Here is a 19,869-nt window from a genome sequence, read left to right as displayed (position 1 = left end):
TAAGAATCTTTAGAAAGTTTTCCACAGCCCATCTCGACATCTGGATTCTTGTTTCCCCTATTTCATTCCATCTCCGTTCACATTTTATGACAGCATTAGAGATTAAGGAAATTAACATAACAAATTCCAATGGCCTGACACGGGAGAACATCCTTTTTGCATTATTTTCTCAGATCAACTGAGATGCAAGGCAGCAAGGCACAGACCTGCAAATTTTGAACTCCTGCACATCTGAGCAACAGAATTGATTCTGTTCCACTGTCTTCAAGAATAAAACCCATATAGTTGGGTATTTCCCAGCAAAGCTGGTTACAGGATAACTGCATACTTATTATTATACAGAATAACCTTTAAAATTAATGCAAACAGAGAGAGGGAAACTGCATGGGAAAACGCTGCTCTTTACTTAAACATTAGTGCTGATGTGACCAGTAGGATTTACACCAAGACATTCCTAGGCAGAAAATAAGTAAAAAAATGTAAGATGGCCAAATGCAGAGGAACTTTACTGTCAACATCTGGGAGAGAATAACAGTGTACACAAAAACATGCAAAAGAAACAAAAAACTGGTTTTAAATGCCGTTATCTAGTCCTACGAAGATGCAGCTGCCTCAGGCAACCTTCCAGAGAGTTTTTCAACACATTGTTGGAAACACGGTGCTCACAGCTACTGACCATTGGCCACCAACTGGCTTCAACAAGTACAAATGAGACTGGCAGTGATTCAGGACATTTCTCAGAGACTAAGATTTCCTCTCTCAAGCAAAATCAGTAGTAAAAATGGCTGAGGCACAGACCTAGGCCTCACGCATCATGTTATACACTTCATTTCAGCGAAGATGGAAAATGCAAAGGTAGATGCTGAGACAAAAAAAAGAGGCCATGCCTTCATTCTTCCTCTGTTGCACCAGGACACATTTGAATATGGTTTCATATGTGATAAGACAAAATATAAAATATTTTGGAAGATTCCTTCTGTCATATCCCAGTATTACTAAATATGAACTTAAAGCAATCTTTGCCAAAGCTAAAGTGGTAGCGCATCACACAAGAACGGATGCAGACTTCAGAGCTTCAAACATACAACATTCTATCCCACCGACAGAAATGCATAGCTGACAAATTGTGCTTTCTGTACAACCTGACTACATAGATGGATCACCCTGAGTGACTCATGTACTACTGAGGCCCATGAAATCTATTACCTACTACAATTTGTATTAGAACACTACTGCCAGTCATTCATTTTCTGCTCTGAATATTTGTCAATAATGAGCTGCATGAACAAATACACCAAAAAAATAGTTACTGTTCTGGGGAAAAATGAAGTTCCCCACAAACTGTAGCTGACACAAAGCATGCCTCATTTTTCAAATTTTGCTTTATGTATGCAAGCACTCTGTAATCCTATGTAAATCTGAGTATTCAACCGAATTGAGAACATTTTGCATCATTGGTATTAATATAACCTACTTTTGCATCAGAAGAAATGGAAGTCTATTCTTACAAAACAGATCATTTCCCTGTTTCCTGAATTCCTTAATGGCAAAGAAAGAAAATGAAACCATCTAATACTGTCACTGCGAATAGCTTTCTGCCACGATTTCTTCCAGAAGTCATATAAATAATGTATGTTCTATTAACCAGGCACTTCACTGCTTCAGTTTTCACTCTTTTTTTTTTTCCTCAGTTGTGTCACCTGAGACTGCAATGCTTTTCAAATGAATACTGATAATTTCTTATTCTGAGCCTAAGCCTTTTCATAGTAAACAATAATTTTAGATGAAATACTAATTAACCTTGTGTGTCTTTAGAAATTGTTTAGTGTTCTACATTAATATAGCATATTTTTATAAAAATAAAGCAAGAGGTTCCAGACGTCAAATGGTTACAAAAGCATCCTTGAAACCTGTGGTAGCAAAAGATAAATTTATGCATAATCTACATGGATTCTACACATGCATATAAAATGTATATCTATCTCCTCCTTGTTTCATTTCCTTAAAAGGTTATTGTAGCAACTAAAGGTCGTCTTCTGTGACAAAAGATGAAGTTAAGTTATACTAGTATTAAACTGAAGTTGCTCATCAAAAGCCAATCACATAGTTAATTCTAGTTCTATGTCCTAAATCTAAGGCTGATAAGAAAACACCTTTGTTAGTGTCTCATTCTCTTTTGCTGCTGTTGTTGAGACCCTTTCACCATAATAAATAACCTCGTACTAGCTGCATTTTAATTTGTTTTTTTTCTGTGCATTCATTTTTCAATCTTCAGAGTTTTGATTAGGATTCTACCCCAAAAGCCACACAAGTCCTCTGATAAGACCATCACATCACTACATCTATGGAATTTATGGAGTACCATCGATCACATCTAGGCAACATCTATATGCAGATAGAGTTGTTTTGAATAAATCAAAAGACTCTCAGTGCGTGTATCTGTTGGCAGAGTTCCTGAATATGTTGCTATGCAAAGTGCAAAAAGAAGTATTCGCCCCTTCACTTTATTGGGCAAAAGCAGTGATACAAATGCAGATTAGAGGATATTTTGAGGGAAAAGGTGTTCTACTTTTGGTAACACATTGGAAGGAAGAAAGAGATAAAGATAATTTGTATTTATTACAGTCCCTCTTTTCTTCCTTCACTAGCACCGCAGAGGAGCACAACTTAGTTTTAGCTTGACATTCTTGAACTTAGTTTTTACTGGGTAACACTCCAGCTACCTAAACACTAGCTATAAACAGTTCACACTGAATATGCTAGGTATATGTGTGCATGCTTATATACACATGTGTGCACATGTTGCAATATATACTATTGCTGCATTAATGGAAGAATTTCTTGAAGTATTCCGTGTGGTCCAGCCAACACCCGGGATTACCTGTTCTTACATATTGGACAATCTCTTAAGGCTCATCACATTTTAAAATACACTGTTTCTGACAGAAAAGACACCTTATGCTTAAAACAGGAAACAACTGCATTCAAAGGGTACGTGAGAAAAATCTCCTTCATTTCATATACTAAGTAGATAGACAGACAACAGCTTTTATTAAAGCCACAACTCCCAATGGCCTAAATCAAGTCTCCAGAACTGCCAAATAAAACATTCCCTTCCGCTGCTGGATATAAACTTCTGAGTACCGAAGTAGCTCCGCTTCCTGAATAAGTCTTCACAGTTGGCCCATTTAATGGAAAGGATGAGCCAGACCATAACATTTCAAAAAGATAATTAAAATAGTACATTCCTATTTTGAGGAGTCCTTTTAAAATAACAATCGTAATTTTCCACTTGCCTGTGGCAGGAGCTCACCACTTAAGACTGCCACACTCCATAGCCTATTGCCTTCTCCCAGTGGCTGGTTGTGTCTGACGGAAAATGAGAGGCAGAACATACAGGTCTTCCCACCAGATCTGCCACCCCCACACACATCAGCTGGCCTCTGGCTCCACCTTCAACAGTAAGGGAAAGCTCTTGATGTGCAGAGAGCACTGTGAGACAGTGAAATGAGCATAGCGTGGAGTTTTTAGGAGTCCAGATAAGACGTGAAGGGCATATTTGCACCAGGAAACAAATGAAGCATACTCTAAATTACTGCATGGAAGCACAGGAAAACCTTTGGGCATTTCAAAAGCAGTTTAAACACATGACCTCTCAACACTTACATTTCATTTGCTTGAAGATGGACTTGTTGGGCTCAAGCCAGTGCTGGAAAGGCAAAGCAGAGAGCAGAGGTTAATATGGATCACAGCAGACAGCAACATCCTTGTAGATGTATATCGTACCAAACATCGGAAGTACGACTTTTGTTTCACTGAGACATACATAAACTGGAAAAAGCACCTCCATACTGTTATAATACTGGAACTGCACTGTAGAAGCATACTTGATGCTACTACTGTTTATAAGATGTCGTTGAGACAAAAATAAGACAAATATTTCAAAGACAAATTTAAAGGAGACAAGTTGTAGTGATTAGTTTGCAGCAGACATTTCAGTCTTACACTTTCAGCTATTTTTTTCCAGAAGAATGATCATATTGGACAGTAGGACAAACTGTTCAGAAACATTAACATCGTCTGTTCATTAATGCTGTCTTCTACAGTTCTTATAACCAAAGCATGTGCAAATACCCTATTCTCAGTCAGCACCCTCAGAACACAAGCTATTGTTCTCTTTTAGCAAGAACTAAAAATCTGAAGGGAAAAAGAATGTACTTCTCCATGGAATGTTTATGCTACAGACAGGCAGTGCACAACAGAGAGGTATGGATGCCTACCAGTTCCTATATAACTTTCCAGGGAAAGACTGCAATGGCAGGAAAACTTTTATTTTTTTATTCTCCTGGAAAATAAACTCAGATGCTTCTGTGACGAAAAGCTAGGCTCACATTTTAGTTAAGAGCCTTAGCACATCCCCTGCTCACACAAGCTGAACTGTTCAGGAGGATGTTTTTGTTGACAAAAGAACATGCTGATATTCAAGTGCCACTTCTGACCACAGCCAACAGCATTTGTACTAAGATTTTTCCTGTAAGCAGAAAATCTCCACACTAATATGAGATTTATGCTGCAGAAGCAGCTGGTCAAAAAGCAAAGTATTCAGTTTTAACAAGCACAATCAACACTAAGGGGTTTCATTTTTAACCCTTTTCATTCTAGCTCTAAAACCCTATAATCTACTGCAAAAAGAAAACCTAGCATTTTTTAAACCATATGTAATACTTAAAAAATCCTACATCAGCTACTATTTTTCCTCATAACTTACAGTAATTCTACTACAGAGAAAGGCCAGGGGAAAATATTTCATAGGAATTGTTCGTAGATGACAGAAAATTATTATTTTAAAAATCATGACGTCTCAAGTATTCAGTGAAAATCAGGGGTACCCGTAAATTAGTTTTCTGGAAGAGAACTACTGACAAAACAAATATTTTGGAAAGAACATCTTCAAATATCTGCAGCTTATATGCTACGGCTGCTCAGAAACTCTTGCATATAGTTTACAGCAATACTGGAGATAAGCACTACTATGTATTTCTGTTTGAAGCTCGCTTATCACTGAGACACTGATATGGAACCCTGGTACCCAAAAGACAAACAAAACAAAAAGCCAACAACCCCAAACTTCAAACAACAACAACAACAACCCCACACCATTTCTTCACCTCTTCCCTCTCCCCAGTATCTCTCTTTTGGGGGGAAAAGAAGAAAGAAACAGGATTGAGAAAGCAATGACTGTTGCATCAACTTAGCAGAAATATCTAGCTCATGTAATTCTTTTTTAGATCACACAGACACATTATTTCTACATTTTGCTCTGAATAACTGGGGTTGAGGGTTCTTGATAAAAAGGTAAGGCAATTTAAGAAGTGTGATACAGTCTGAAGTGCTTCACAGATCCATAACCCAGAATGAATTCACAGATAGGAAACCAGTCAAGGCACACAGATATGCAAGTTTACCTTCCTTAACCTCTTCATGTGCCCAGCCCACCTCCACCAGGATCTAGACAGTCCTAGCTGAAGTTTCAGATAGTTCCAAGAGGAACTTGGACAGTAAGCCATGCTGTGCTGTTCCCAGAGAACTGGGAGTTAAGAGGTATCTCACTCTTTTCATCTACCAGGAGCACAACACAATTTGTTTGATTTTTCTTTTGGAAAGGCCAGGCTGAAATATTAGCATAGACCAGGTCAGTGTTTACAGCTGTTTGAAAAGTCAATTACCTATTCTAACAAAAAGTCAGAGGTTAAAAAAAGTCAATCTGCAAATACGAAACCCTCATAATTCACCACATGAATAATGAAAAAGGGGAAACATGGGTGAAATTCCTCACACAGTGCACCAAACCCCCAGGAATGCAGATTTAGCCATCATGTCCAAAAGCTAATGTGTTTCACTACAACCTGACTTTCACGGGTTAAAAATGGATTGAAAAGACACTGAGCAATTACGCAGTCTAGACTTTCACTTGGAGGTCAAGGAACTGACAGGCAGATTTTAGAAGCTCAGATTTCTGTGGTGACCTTCTGTTGGTGGAAGACTGCAAATGTGTAGACAATTCAGCTGAATCTTCCAGAAAACCGAGCAGTTACTTTACAATTTGTGGAGATTTTCAAAGACACAGCAATTAGGTGCTTAATGCTCTCTGAGTGTCAGGGGAAGATAAACACCTAGTCATCCCTAGTACTTCTGAAAATAGCCACCCCTATATTTGTTTGCATATTTCAATTTGAGTTTTAGGAAAGATCTTCCCCTGAGTACTTATCTTCCAGCCTTAGAGCATTGACTATTAATAATTAATAACTATGCCTCATCTCTATTATAGAGTACTCATGCTATATTTATTCCGAGATTAATTAGCTGTTATAGCTAGGACCAGATTAAGGTTCCCATAAATTCATCGAAGGGTTTCTGCAGGAATTTTCAATTGAAAAGCATTTCAAAATGCTTTTTCCATTTATCAATTTTTTTTAAACAATTTTGCTGAAAAAGAAAAAAAATCCTTGGATGAAAGGAAAATATAACATTTCGAGTTAGCTTGTCAGGTCAAATTTTAAAAGCATTTTAAATCTTCAACTGCAAAAATATTTCATTACACACTGCCTTGCGGAAACAGACCATAGGTGTTTCCAGTTCTTTCTTGTAAGGCTAACACCTCATAAGACAAACAAATCAAACAAACCAAACAAGTCAGACATAAACTTAGAACCAGAGACGAGAATCTTTAAGTTCTCTCCTGACAGTAAAATGTGCAAACTAGGTGGACAAAAAAAAAACAAAACCAAACAATCTTATACAGTTTCAGTTTTGCCTTACGTATTTCACACTGTTGTCCATAAAAATTTCTTTAATTAGATGATGGCCTACACTGTCAAACTAGCTTGGCTTTACATGTGGTAGTACTTAATGAACATCAGAAGTCATTCCTGCAGAGCCTGAGCCTCCCGCTTCCTTGGTGGCATATTAGCAACATGGTTGTTGCCCAATGGAGAAGAAAAGACTTCAATCATATTTGAGAAGTTGTGGCAGGGTGGTGAAGGTCCCACTGACTCGAAAAGGGGAAATATAACCCCCATTTTCAAAAAAGGAAAAAAAGGAAAACCTGGAGATCTACAGGCCAGCCAGTCTCACCTCTGTCCCTAGCAAGATCATGGAGCAGATCCTCCTGGAAACTCTGTTAAGGCACATGGAAAATAAGGAGGTTATTGGTGACAGCCAATATGGCTTCACTAAGGGCGGATCATGTCTGACAAATCTGGAGGCCTTCTGTGACAGCTGTTGGTGAAAAAAGGAAGAGGAACTGACATCATCTACCTGGACTTGTGCAAAGCATTTGACAATGTCCCGCATTACATCCTTGTCTCTAAATTGGAGAGACATGGATTTGACCAACGGACCACTTGGTGGATAAAGAACTGGCTGGATGGTCACACTCAAAGAGTTGTGGTCAATGGCTTGATGTCCAAGTGGTGACCAGTGACAAGTGACATTCATCAGGGGTCAGTATTGGGACCAGTGCTGTTCAACATCTTCGTCGGTGACATGGACAGTGGGATTGAGCGCACCCTCAGCAACTTTGCTGATGACATCAAGCTGTGTGGAGCAGTGAACACACTGGAGCAAAGGGATGCCATCCAGAGGGACCTGGACAGGTGAGCCCGTGCCAATCCCATGAAGTTCAACAAGGCCAAGTGCAAGGTACTGCACCTGGGTCAGGGCAACCCCAAGCACAAATACAGGCTGGGTGGAGAACGGATTGAGAGCAGCCTGAGGAGAAGGACTTGCGGTGTTGGTGGATGAGAAGCTCAACATGAGCCAGTAATATGAGCTCGCAGACCAGAAAGCCAGCTGTATCCTGGCCTTCATCAAAAGAAGCGTGGGCAGCAGGTCGAGGGAGGTGATTGTGCCGCTCTACTCCACTCTGCTCTTGTGAGATCCCACCTGGAGTACAGCATCCAGCTCTGGAGCCCCAACATGAGAAGGGCATGGACCTGTTGGAACAAGTCTGGAGGAGGGCCAAAAAGATGATTAGAGGGCGGGAGCATCTGTCCTATGAAGACAGGCTGAGAGGGCTGGGGTTGTTCAGCCTGGACAAGAGAAGGCTCTAGGGAGACCTCCCAGTACTTAAAGGGGCCTACAGGAAAGATGGGGAGGGACCCCTATCAGGGACTGTAGTGACAGGATGAGGGGGAACGGTTTTAAACTGAAAGAGGGTAAATTTCGATTAGATACTTGTAAGAAATTCTTTACTCTGAGGGTGATGAGATGCTAGAACAGATTGCCCAGAGAAACCGTGGATGCCCCATTCCTGGAAGTGTTCAAGGCCAGGCTGGATGGGGCTTTGAGTAACGTGGTCTAGTGGAAGGTGTTCCTGTGCATAGCAGGGGGGTTGGAACTAGGTGATCTTTAAGGTCCCTTCCAACCCAAGCCATGCTATGATGATTCTATGATTCTAATCCAGCTAACACATATTAGCAAGGACCCTGTGAGGAGATTTATGTTCAGCACTGCCAATTTCTAATCTTTTCTGCCAAAAGAGGTCTGGGAAGCAGCTGGGTATCTAGATTGTCAGGCAGATGCCCTCACTGAAACAAAAAGCAGACAGAAAGATACTTAGACATCTTGAAGGTCAGTGATGGGATAGCTAACGAGTCTTGGTGCCTCACGTGCCAGTGGTGAGTAAGCAAACTATTATGGATATCACTTTTGGTCCTGGGATCCTAAAATATGCTGAGAGTTGCCTTCTGGCTAAGGTTTCATTGCGACTGCATGCTGTGTTTCAGACTACTGCAATTTTTACTTTGTAAATACAGCCCTCACCTCTCATCAGCCTTTAAGTGGCACTGAGTAGTCATTAGCGAAGCCAGGTGTGTTCTTGCTTACCCACAAATGCTGAGCAGCTGATGTGCTACTAGCTTCCACAGCAAAAGCTCAGGATGAGCAAGGACACCACCCAAGGGTAAACACACCATTCTAGAAAGTCAATTTAACTCCACAAACACTCATGTGTTTTTAGTAAAGACACTTCAGCCAGCAACCTGTTTCGAACGAAGCTCAGACAAGACTGAGCTCGGCCTCAGTATAGCACAGGGTTAAGGGTTTTAGAATAAGAAGCTGGGAGGAAAGACGGCATGATGTTCCATATATATTCTTACAGCCCTTGTAAGGGGTCGGGTGTCATTGAAACCCCCGCACTGTTCTTCCTCCACATTGCAACAGCCACTCCACCGTGCAAAGACGTGTGCTCCAGTCTCCTCTTCCTATGGACTACTGCATAAGACTGGCATAAACCAAAGCTCACGTCCTAAAAAAGTGCCAAGCTAAAAGCGAGTGCTTGGGACCTGACCAACCAGAAGTCCAACAAATTCAGTGAAAAGTCTCTCTGCTCCTCCAACATAACAGGCTTTTGATTTAGACCCTGTGTTTGGAAGGGGAGCAGTAATGAAGGGGCAACCAAATGTGGCCAAATGCGGTGAATATTTAAATCCCCCTCGGCAAGCAATAGTCAGTCAAGTGCTCAGATGTGCATACAGTAAAACAGAGTTAGAAGAACCTGCAGATGTCACAAAAATATTCTAGCCAGGCAAGGACTGGATTTGAACGCTGTTTAATGGACCGAAGACAGCAGGAGGATGGAGATATGCACTGAAACACTGCTAGAAAAGTAATACAATTAATTTTATTTAAACCTCAACCCTATATTAATCTTTAAAGTGAATACCTAACCTTTTCCTTGAATGAAAAGCAAAATCAAAATCAATTTGCTTTAGCCTCAAGGCAGTGACTTGCACCAGGTCACTGCCTGCCAAAAGTCAAACTCAGAAAAAACAGTAACTATGCAAAGCTAATGGAAGCTCCGACAGGGGAATTAATTGGGTGCCCACTCTATACCAGCATGACAGATGCCAAATGACCCAGGGCACCCTTTGTGCCTCCTCCTTCATGCCCTGAGGCTGACATAATTTTTTCATGGCTTCAAGAACCTCTGTACCAAGCATATTGATATTGCTCTATTGCAGCAAAGGTGCTGTTCTTCTGTACTGTTCCCAAAATCATGGCATTGGGTCTGGTTAGTGGTATGCTAAGCAGGAAGAAACAAGGTACATCGCTATCACAAAAATGAATCTGGTTCAGAAGTAGTACCATACACTGGAACAGAATCACTATTTATATGACTCTGAGCTGGAATTTATTAAAAAAATTCCAAATTCTCACTCTGTTATTCCTATTACACTAAAATACTCAGAGAAACTCAAATGCTGTAAGTTGGAGTAGCTCAACTGATCCATAACCTCTACATCAGCTGAACATCTGGCCATGAAGTCTGTATATACTGATGTATGCATGAGCCACCACATGCTCACAGACAACAGGTACACAACTGATGGGAAAACGATCTTTATTTTTATTAAAATAGCCTGCAGAATTATTTGGTTTACAAGGTTACTAAGCCTCACACAAGATACTTCACTTAGTAGCATTACTGCTGAATTAAGTTTATATGTATATTCACACTGCTATTCATTTGTGCCAAGATTTTGTTTAGTACGTAAATGCACCGATAGTGGTAAAAGGAAGTACCTATTTAACTCAGCACTTTGTCCCTGAAAATGGCCTGAAGCAAACACTTCGAAAAGAACAAAGAGCAGTATATCCCATTGTATTTACTGGGCTTTTTCCACCAGCCTCCATTACATTTTGTTTGTAAGTCTTTGTAGACTTTCAACAATTTGTCTAAACACTTATATTTTTCACTTTTTTTTATATTTTTTGGCAGCTGCAACAATGAATTTTATGACTAGGTATGGCATTTTAAAAACTATTTCTCTACACCAATTGCTTTATAATTTCCTTAAGTGCATTTTAGTTCTGTTATAAGAATTACAGGGTAATCTTTCCCTGATCACCTTCTCCAAGCCACTTTACATCCTATCTTTCTCTCTCATTCTCTTGTGCTTATTCTCTTTCTCTCTCTCTCACTCACCTCTTTTCCTAGCTGAATTATTCTAGTCTAATCCACCGCTCTTTGTATGAAATCTATTCCTCTTTGATATCATTCTCACGGCCTTCTTTCTTCCTTTTTTAGTTCTAATATATTTTTTTGAAACAGCGTGACCTGAACTGCACACACCAAGCAGGGTCACAGCAAGACTTCGTGCAAAAAGCACTTAATTTTTGTGGTAACTCTGTCCAGGAGGAGAGAGCCATATGCACGGAAAACCATTAAAATTTTAATTAACCTATGGCTCAGTCACTCTGGTGTTCAGCCTATAATACTTCTGCTCTACCCCTTCAAAGAGACTGGAGAGTTCCCCAATATCTCTCTTTACATAGCTGTATGGAGCCTTATGACTCATGACACAAAGACACAGCTTTGTTACACTAAGATTGCAAATTATCTGTTGTCTCTTTCTGCCAACTTTCACCGCCCTCATGCGGGACTAAGCGCACATTTTTAAGAACATGTATTAAATAGCAGTTGTTGCTAAAGCAGAGATCAGCTGCACCCAAGACTTGCTGACCCGTTCAAAAGGTCTCTGATGAGGCACTGCTGTTCTTCTCGTGTACATGTCCCATTAGAACAGAACTGCCACCTCATGATAAAGAAATTCATTACTCACAGGCAACAGGCTCCCATTTCCTTCCCTAGTAAACACTGGGACAATGCCGAACAGCTTAGGTTATAGGATTTATAAATAATTATTATATAATAATTATAAAATGCTCTGCCCAGGTCCCTTGGAAGTGATGTGCTCTAGAATATAAATGGGATTCCCCAGCAGCCTGACTAGTGAAATAAACGTGTAATCTGACAAAAATCTGCCCATGTGTAGAGGTCCCTACCAGTCGTCACCGGGGCTAAGCTTGAAAGCAAAATGAGAATTGTATTTGTGACAGTTCTCTAGGGGGAGACTGGCAGGACTACCAGCAAACCCGTAGTGCACAATGCTGTCTTTCTAACGATGCCCAGAGCCGGGCTCTGTGCTCTGGGGAAGTCAGAAAATCCCAGTGTACTCGCAGCCACCATTTAAGATCAGCTGCATAGTGGGAGTATATTCATACAGCGGTTTCACTGGTTTGAAAGATTTGTTTTCATACTGGCAGGCATGCATGAGCAGAGCTAAAACAGCACTGCTGTGCTGCTCCCAGACAGCCCTGCAGCACATCCACATGACAAAGCACCTCAATGCTTCGGGGTGATTATGATCTCAAACATTTCTACAGCAAGTGGTGAGACTGCACAGTTGCTTCAGGGTCCTATGAAGCCTTTTCGTAACACCTAACGCTTCCAAGCTACCCCATGAGCAGCTCCAAGTTATTTCTGCCTACCTACCACCTCATACTTCCACATTCAAAAACATAATCCCAAGCACATGCTCAAATCCACCCACTGGGGGTAAAAAAGAATAAACTTCAGTATTTCCAACTTGAAAGCACTGCCCAGATGCCCTCCTGAAAGGACTTAAAGAATAAATTTCACAACACTACCGTCTTCCTTCAGCCCAATCCTCCATTGCCCTCAATACCAGTGGCCTCTCTCAACAAGGGATCCTCTCTAGTGAGAGATGCTGAACAGCAGCTGCATTGTATCATCCTATTCCCATCTATTCCCAGCCCAAAACCCACAAAAACGTGCTGATTCAACCCAGGGTGTCTGGCACAGAATTAGCCATGCTGCATCTCCTCAATGGTGAGAGTGTGATAATTGGCTTCAATATAATACCTAGTATATAAAAATGTACCAACAGGTAGTTCCTTGGGTAGCAGAATCAGTAACACCTTCTCCAGGTGTTTCCCATTTGAAATGACTTATTTGTAAAAAATATAAGCTCCAAATGATGTTCTTTGTGTTCTCACCTCTCTCTAGGTGCCTAGGGGTGGGTACAGCATTTCCCTCAGTGAGAATAATAGAGTCTTGCCCACCAATGCAGCAGCTTATCTTCATGAAACTTAATATTTGAGACCTATACCTCCAGCCAAATTTGACCAAAACTGGCGTCAAAAGTTACTACAGTTGAGAGTCTGGGAGAAAGGCAATGTGACCCCATATACCTCGTTTTCTCAGAAATCCAGGTGAAAAATTCAACAGTTAATATATGAACACTAGTAACTCACTTGTTCCCAGAGCACTATCATTAGACATAAAATGGCATACTGGAATTTACTGCATACTTCTAGTACAATTCTGGCTCTTCTGAAGCTACCCTAAGGCACAGTTTTCCCAAAGGAACATCCAAATGTGATGCTAGAAGATAAAACAGCAGATACAGTGTAGAACCTAGAATCTTTAACTGCTAGTTCAATATGAGGTCATTAGCACTGTTACTGTCCTGTATCCAAAGATATAAAAAAGCTACCGTGCTGCCTTCTGTAAAGAGTATCTCCCAGAGTTTCCTTTTTGGTCTGGAATACAAAATGGAAAACTATAGAAAATTTTACAAAGTTTAAGTATGCCTAAAATATCCACATACATTTTCTTACGCAGAAGGAAAGGATTATTATAGAAGGAGGGCTGGGGGGAGAAAGGAGTAAACATTACAACTTACTTGGAAAATAACTTATAAAAACAACAGCTGATTCCAACCACAGTTTTCCCATAATTCAAAATTTTGTTCCATCCTAAGACAATTACCTCAATTATCTATATTTTTCACATAGTCAGAAGTTCTGAATGTTCTAAACACAAATATTGAAACATTTCATTTGAAAAATCTGAAATATTCAAACAGTTAATTTTTTAAATTCTCAAACTCAGTCAAGTGTTTCACCATTCTTAAGTCAAAATGCGACATTTTGGTAGCACGCTCTGAAAGAAGACATTTAGGATGAATTAAAGCTGGCGTTTTTGCCTGCTTGAGTTCCCTCAATAGATTACAAAACAAAAGGACTGCAAATTAGCTTTTGGAACAACCCTACAACCTTCACACAAAAAATTACATACAAATAAAAGGGAGACATGCATCACTGGTAGACTAGATGCCAGCAGGAGTTATTCTGCAGAATATTTTCATATATATATATATATATGTATGTGTATGTACGCTATATAATGATATACTATTACGTCATATAGCTTAACTATTCAAAGAGCCAATCAAGAATGATTCACTAAAGTCCAGAATTAAATGCATTATTTTGTCAATTTCATTGGGAACCACAGATACAGCCCTTTCTGTGCAAAGACAAGGACAAGGTGGAATATAAACTACAACAGAGGCATTCAACACTTCCGTTACAATGGGCAAAGTAATTTGAATTGTACACTACCTGCATCAGAATCAATAATAACTCTCCAAAAAAAAAAAAAATGTTATGCTTTCTTGTTTCAGCTTTTATTGCATATTATTTGAAATAAACTCCAGAAGATGGTACCTAGTCTCTGTCTCTGTCAATGTTTAATATAAACCCCTTCCATAAAATCACAGAGATCTCTCTTAAAACTCTTTACAACTCTAGTCAAAAATTTCGCCCCATTGCCTCCACTATGGCTGTTCCAAACAGCAGCTGTCATTGGCTTAATTAAGAAACCATCTCTCTTGCTTAAACTTTCTTTTTCTTTCTACTTTACACTCTGATGCATGTATAACCATATCCTCTTATCCTTTGTTTTGCTGCACTAAATGGGTTACACTCTTCTTAACATTGTCTCAAAAACAAACTCTCTGTTCTCTTTGTTTTTCCAATACTCCTCCTTCCTGTTCAGTTAAATTGATCTTTCTTAAATGCAGACATCTAGATCAGAATAGCTGAGGTCTCTTTATTGTGTAATGACATTAACGCTTTCCTGAAAATACAATCCCAAAAAGGATTGTAACAACGTGTTGACTTTTATCATAGCCACATCATGCTGGTGCCTTATTGCCAAAACCAGACCAGGCAATATTCATTTTATTCATTGTCCCACATCTCTTTATTTACCTACAGGGCACTGAAGTACGTTGTCACACACATTGTTGAACTGGTTTGGGAGGAATTATCGCCTCCCTTCAAAGCAATTGTTCCCAGTCAAATCACCAAATTACTACTAGTTACTACAGAAAGAAGCTCTTGGTGAACTCCACCTGCAGATCTTTACTGAGCTACTGTTTCTGTTTTGTAATACATCTAACCAACCCATAAGAACATACTGCAGGAAATGTCCCTCCTTTTTTACCTTGGTGGGACTTGCAAGAATTCTACGGAGCTTCAGAAATCTCTTATACAGAGCTCTAAGTATTCTTTCCTGTAAGAAAGAGAGACACTCCTGTGGCTACAATGATGTGACATTCCTCCTGTGACCCCACTACCTCTTATACTTGCTACAGCTCTCTATAACCACATTCTTAAACAATTACAGCTCTGTAATCTCGGGGCGGGGGGAGGGTGTTAAGGTGAATTTCAGGCAGCTAAGCTCACAACTGCTAAAACACAAAACTGTGGGAAGAGCCATCACTTACCTCATCATTTCAAAATCATGATTTCCTCTAGTTTTCTACTGAGCCATCTACTGATGGGCTTTATCTAGCTACGATGCCTGGGCCTCAGCGTAATTATTCATATTCATGGTTATACTACTAGGAGGTTGTTGGCTAGTGTGTTTCTTTAAGATCAGAAAAAGATCAGAACTGTCTTCTGCTGATGGGAGAAGAACTGTAATTAGAGTTTCACTGTCTTCCTGCATCTGACTTGGAGGTATTCATGCATCTGTATCGGATACAGAGGTAAGATGCAGGGAAGTGAACCTCAGCAAGTTCAGAGATTCAAAAGAGCCAGATGACATAAAACCAGTATTCTTTTATTACAACATTTGTCTGCAGTTTAGTCCTCAGGATAGGGTTTGCTGCAGAGCAAATATCTACTCCAAGGGAAAGCATTTTACGTATAAATATTTAGAAGTGCTACCTTAAAAAAAAAAAAAGAAAAGAAAAAGAAAGAAAAAGAAAAAAACCACCAGAACAAGACAAAGGGACAACAGAAGATACTGTATGTAAAAATAGCTTACTTTGATGAATTCAAATAAACATAAGAGAAAAATGTACGTTGCTTTCAACTCATCATCCAGAGCATTTAAGTCTGTATAAAGAAATGTCCTAATTCATAAGAGAGTTTAAAATCAAGAACTAATACCCAATTAGAGAAGTTACCCATATGCTCAAAAACGTGACAGTAATTATAAATCAGCATTTAAAAATGCATGTATGGAAAATGTAAGCTTGAGAAGTTTGCTTAACAAAATCCAGCTGAAGAGTGGGCCAGTTGAGATAAGCCATCCGACAACACAGGATGGCCACAGAATTCTTAGTTGCTGGATATACAGGGAAATGAAGACCTAAGATTTTTTAGGTAAGAACATAACTGTTTTCTCAAATTGTCTTTCACTAGTAACCAAAAGAAAACTTAAGCTTCAGTATAATCTTCCAGAAACTTAACACAGAATTAGCTATATTACAAGATGTAAAAGAAAACTGTATAGCCAACAAGACTAAGTTACTGCAACAAAGTTGTCAATATAGTTGACAGCTCTTTGAAACATGGGAACCAGATAAGGTGTGATAAAACAGGCATCCCAATGGGAGTGGGTTTTCAGGGTTTCTTCTGAAGCATCACTTTTTTTGAAGTATCCTACCAAAAAAAATAGTTTTTACTAAAAAACCCTCTTGATTGCTGTTAAGTAAAATAACTTTTCTACAGCAATTTTTGGGTGACTGTCAGAGAAAGGCAAGGCCCAACAAAAGTAAGTATTCATTAAGTCCTACCTAATTATAGTCTAATCCAGCACTCCACCTACTTCTCCTGTCAATTCCAACCAGGTGAACACCTCTATAATTTTAATGATCATGAAGACTTAAGTACACTGGTCAGAATAACTGCTAATTATTATGCTAATTATTTTAATTTTAAAAGGGGGATGGAATGGAAATGACCTGCTGCAGCTTTGCAAAGCTACTGCCATTCTCTAAGGTTGAGCAGAGGGTGATTCCCTAGCTCCAGCGATTTTTGACAAAACTAATCAGGTTGTATCAAGAGTTACCCAGCAAAATGTTTTTCTCCTCCTGAATCACAGCAGTTTCAAACTGGTCATGGTTTCCAGAGATTAAATGCCAGTATATGCCCCCATGATATTTAAAGTCATATCTAAGCCTTAATCCTGAGACCTGCAGGACCACACAGTGAAGAAGCAGTTCTGAATTTCACTGCCTGAGGGCTTCTGCTTCCTGTGTTGACCTCCCTTTCCTACTCTCAAACAGTAACAATCATCTGAAACCGAACAAGGAGTAGCTGTACCAAATCACCTACAGAATACAACCTGCAGCACCACCTTCCACCTAAGAGATGACTAATCACTGTCCACACAAATGCCTAGAGCACAGGCATGTTAGTTTTATTGCGAAAAGATGGTCATAGGTAGAACTAAGCCGAAGAACTCCCCCCAACCAGACAAATGGTATCTATTTTGTGTATTACAGATATCTATTAAGTCCATGTGCCCTGTGAAAAGTGGAATACAGTGACTGCTTTTAGCTGTTAAACTCGATCAGATTCCTGCCTACATCTCCCAAGAAGCATGTTCTACAGAAAAATAGAAATCCCAAATTCCAGAGCACTGCTAGAGCCTAGAGCTACCCTGTGCTACCTCTGAGTCATGCCTACAGATCTGTTCTATCTTCAGTGCTCAGGAGAACACCACAAATCAGAATATGCCAATGTTACCAGAAATTAAAGACAGGAACTGTGGTGAAAATTAATTTAATAATGCCACTTTATGAACGTCTACGGGTTATGGACAGAGTATAAAGCCTCAGAGATACATAACCTTGCATTAGCACTTGCCTGCTTATTAAAAAAAAAAAAATCAATTTAGCGTTACTTAAAAGCAAATGTAGTCAGAGTTCATATACATACCCTCTGCTTCTCAGGGTCAACGTATCGAATGCCAAAATAGTCTTTTTCCAGCAAGCTGTAATAGTTGCAGATGTGATCTATGAGAAACTGACCTTTAGTTTCCCTCTGCAAAAAGAGAAAGAATTGATACATTATTCTAAGTATTCTGAACTTGCTGCCTATAAATATTAAAAAAATCTAAACAAAGTGTCAAGGAAAATGGCACATGAAACTTGTTATTATTCAGACAAGGACAAGGATTTGAGCATTCATCTCCTCTAAGTGATGCAGGAGATTAGTGATGAATATACTCTCTGCATGTTCACAAATTGACTCATTAGGAAAATACCATCACTACTCTCGCCTCAGGAAAACTCATGCTACTCTAATAGCTGTATATTTGTAACGCTTAATATACTACTAGTAACCATATTTCCACCTGATGCTATAATAGCATAACAGATACCCATTTACATAGGGAATTTCAAATCAGCATGTGGTTTTTTGCACCCCCCAAGTTTGCAAGCAGTTTTGGCAGTGAGTACCTTGCTGGATCTTTACGCAATGACCACAGCAAGAGAGACGTGATCCTTAATTCCCAGACAGTACTACAGCACAAGGAAGAAATGCCCAAATGACTGAAAGAGATGTTTTCATCTCTGTACTGTCACTGCGTAACTATAGCCTTAAGGAAACTTACTGTACACATGATGTTTAGTTAACAATCTCATTCTTTACTTCTGCTTTCTTCAATCTCAATGTCGTGTTTCATTTCTCCTTAATCTATTGCCTGATATAGAGAACCTTCATGAATTTTCACATTTCTTCTGATCCAGTTAATGTGATATTAATTTTTTTTTTTTCTGAATTGTGATGTGTGTGAGGATTAACATCAGGCTAAAGCTGTTCTCCTAAACCAGACCACTCTAAGCAGACAACGGTGCTTCACTACATCGCAGTCTCTGCATTTCTTTCCCTCTATCTGTCTACCCCGGTCCTGCACTGAGATGTCTCTGCTGTGGACCACGCCGCCAGTTTGCAAGACTCTACTACCCTTTGCTGACATGAAGCAACTTAAACTTAGCTCTTTAATGTCTACAAAATAGAAGGATAACCTACACAGGATATGCAACCACATTATATAAAAACAATTACTTAATTGTTCCTTTAAATGATTCCCTGAAAACTTTAATGCCATGCCTTATTCAACCTTTCTTTAAGAAGCTAACAGGCAACTTAAACCATTAACAGCATGGCTAGGCAAAAATGAACAGATTGTTCCTGTGTTTCTCAAGGTACTTTACAAAATTGGAGATTGTTATCATCTACAGTTCACAGAGGAGCAGCTAGGGCAAAAAAACAGCACCGTGCCCTGCCCAAGGTCATAGTCTAAAGGACAGAGGAAGCAATGGGCTTGGGACCACCACTGTCCAGGGAGACCTACTGCTTCCCACAGTAAAAACAAGACATGCTTCCAGACTGGAGTGTTAGAAAAGAATGCAGTCTGTGAAGTACTGCCCTGTTTTTCTTACCTTTACAATTATAAGGAATTCTGACATTGGATACAGTTGCTTGTACTTTTGTTCCCGTCACTGAACAAATAGACTACCTACACAAAAGGCACCTTCAGTTAAGGCAATGACAGAGAGCTGCCTGGCCCTTACAGTGCACATGGGCTCCTGCAGCCACCCCTTGCCTGCCATATGGACCTTCTACCCTCCCGAATTCACTCCCAGCCACAAAGGAATTGCTAATTTCTCTGCAGATATCTTTTTCCTAGATGCGGGGTGCTCTTCTTTTCTTCCTACTGTGTCAACCATCTACTTCCACTACTCCTTTCTTCCTCCACCTTCCATCTCCTACATATTTACCCCTCACTATGTGTCCTTTACTCTGCCTTAGGCTGCTATTTGGCTGGAGGATACCAAACCCTTGTCTGTGCTGTGGTATTTCTGTTCTTTGTATTCCTTTTTTTTTTTTTTTTAAAAAAAACAAAATTACAAG

The 19,869-nt window shown here is 39.7% G+C and overlaps 1 protein-coding gene across 1 annotated transcript in view; it reads right to left on the bottom strand.

Moving 5' to 3' along the window:
* FRMD3 (FERM domain containing 3) overlaps positions 1-19,869 on the bottom strand; it is an 83,014-nt gene that overhangs the window by 57,327 nt on the left and 5,818 nt on the right. Inside the window, exons 2-3 of the mRNA XM_009890497.1 lie at positions 17,887-17,991; positions 3,667-3,709 (exon numbers count right to left, since the gene is read on the bottom strand). Of these exons, the coding sequence (XP_009888799.1) occupies positions 3,667-3,709; positions 17,887-17,991 (148 nt within the window). The remainder of the gene's footprint in view (positions 1-3,666; positions 3,710-17,886; positions 17,992-19,869) is intronic.

Source organism: Charadrius vociferus, unplaced genomic scaffold, assembly GCF_000708025.1.
Source record: "Charadrius vociferus isolate BGI_N301 unplaced genomic scaffold, ASM70802v2 scaffold418, whole genome shotgun sequence".
In the NCBI taxonomy this organism is placed as follows: domain Eukaryota; kingdom Metazoa; phylum Chordata; class Aves; order Charadriiformes; family Charadriidae; genus Charadrius; species Charadrius vociferus.
Note: the sequence above shows the minus strand (reverse complement) of the source record. Positions and strands in the feature narration are given on the sequence as shown.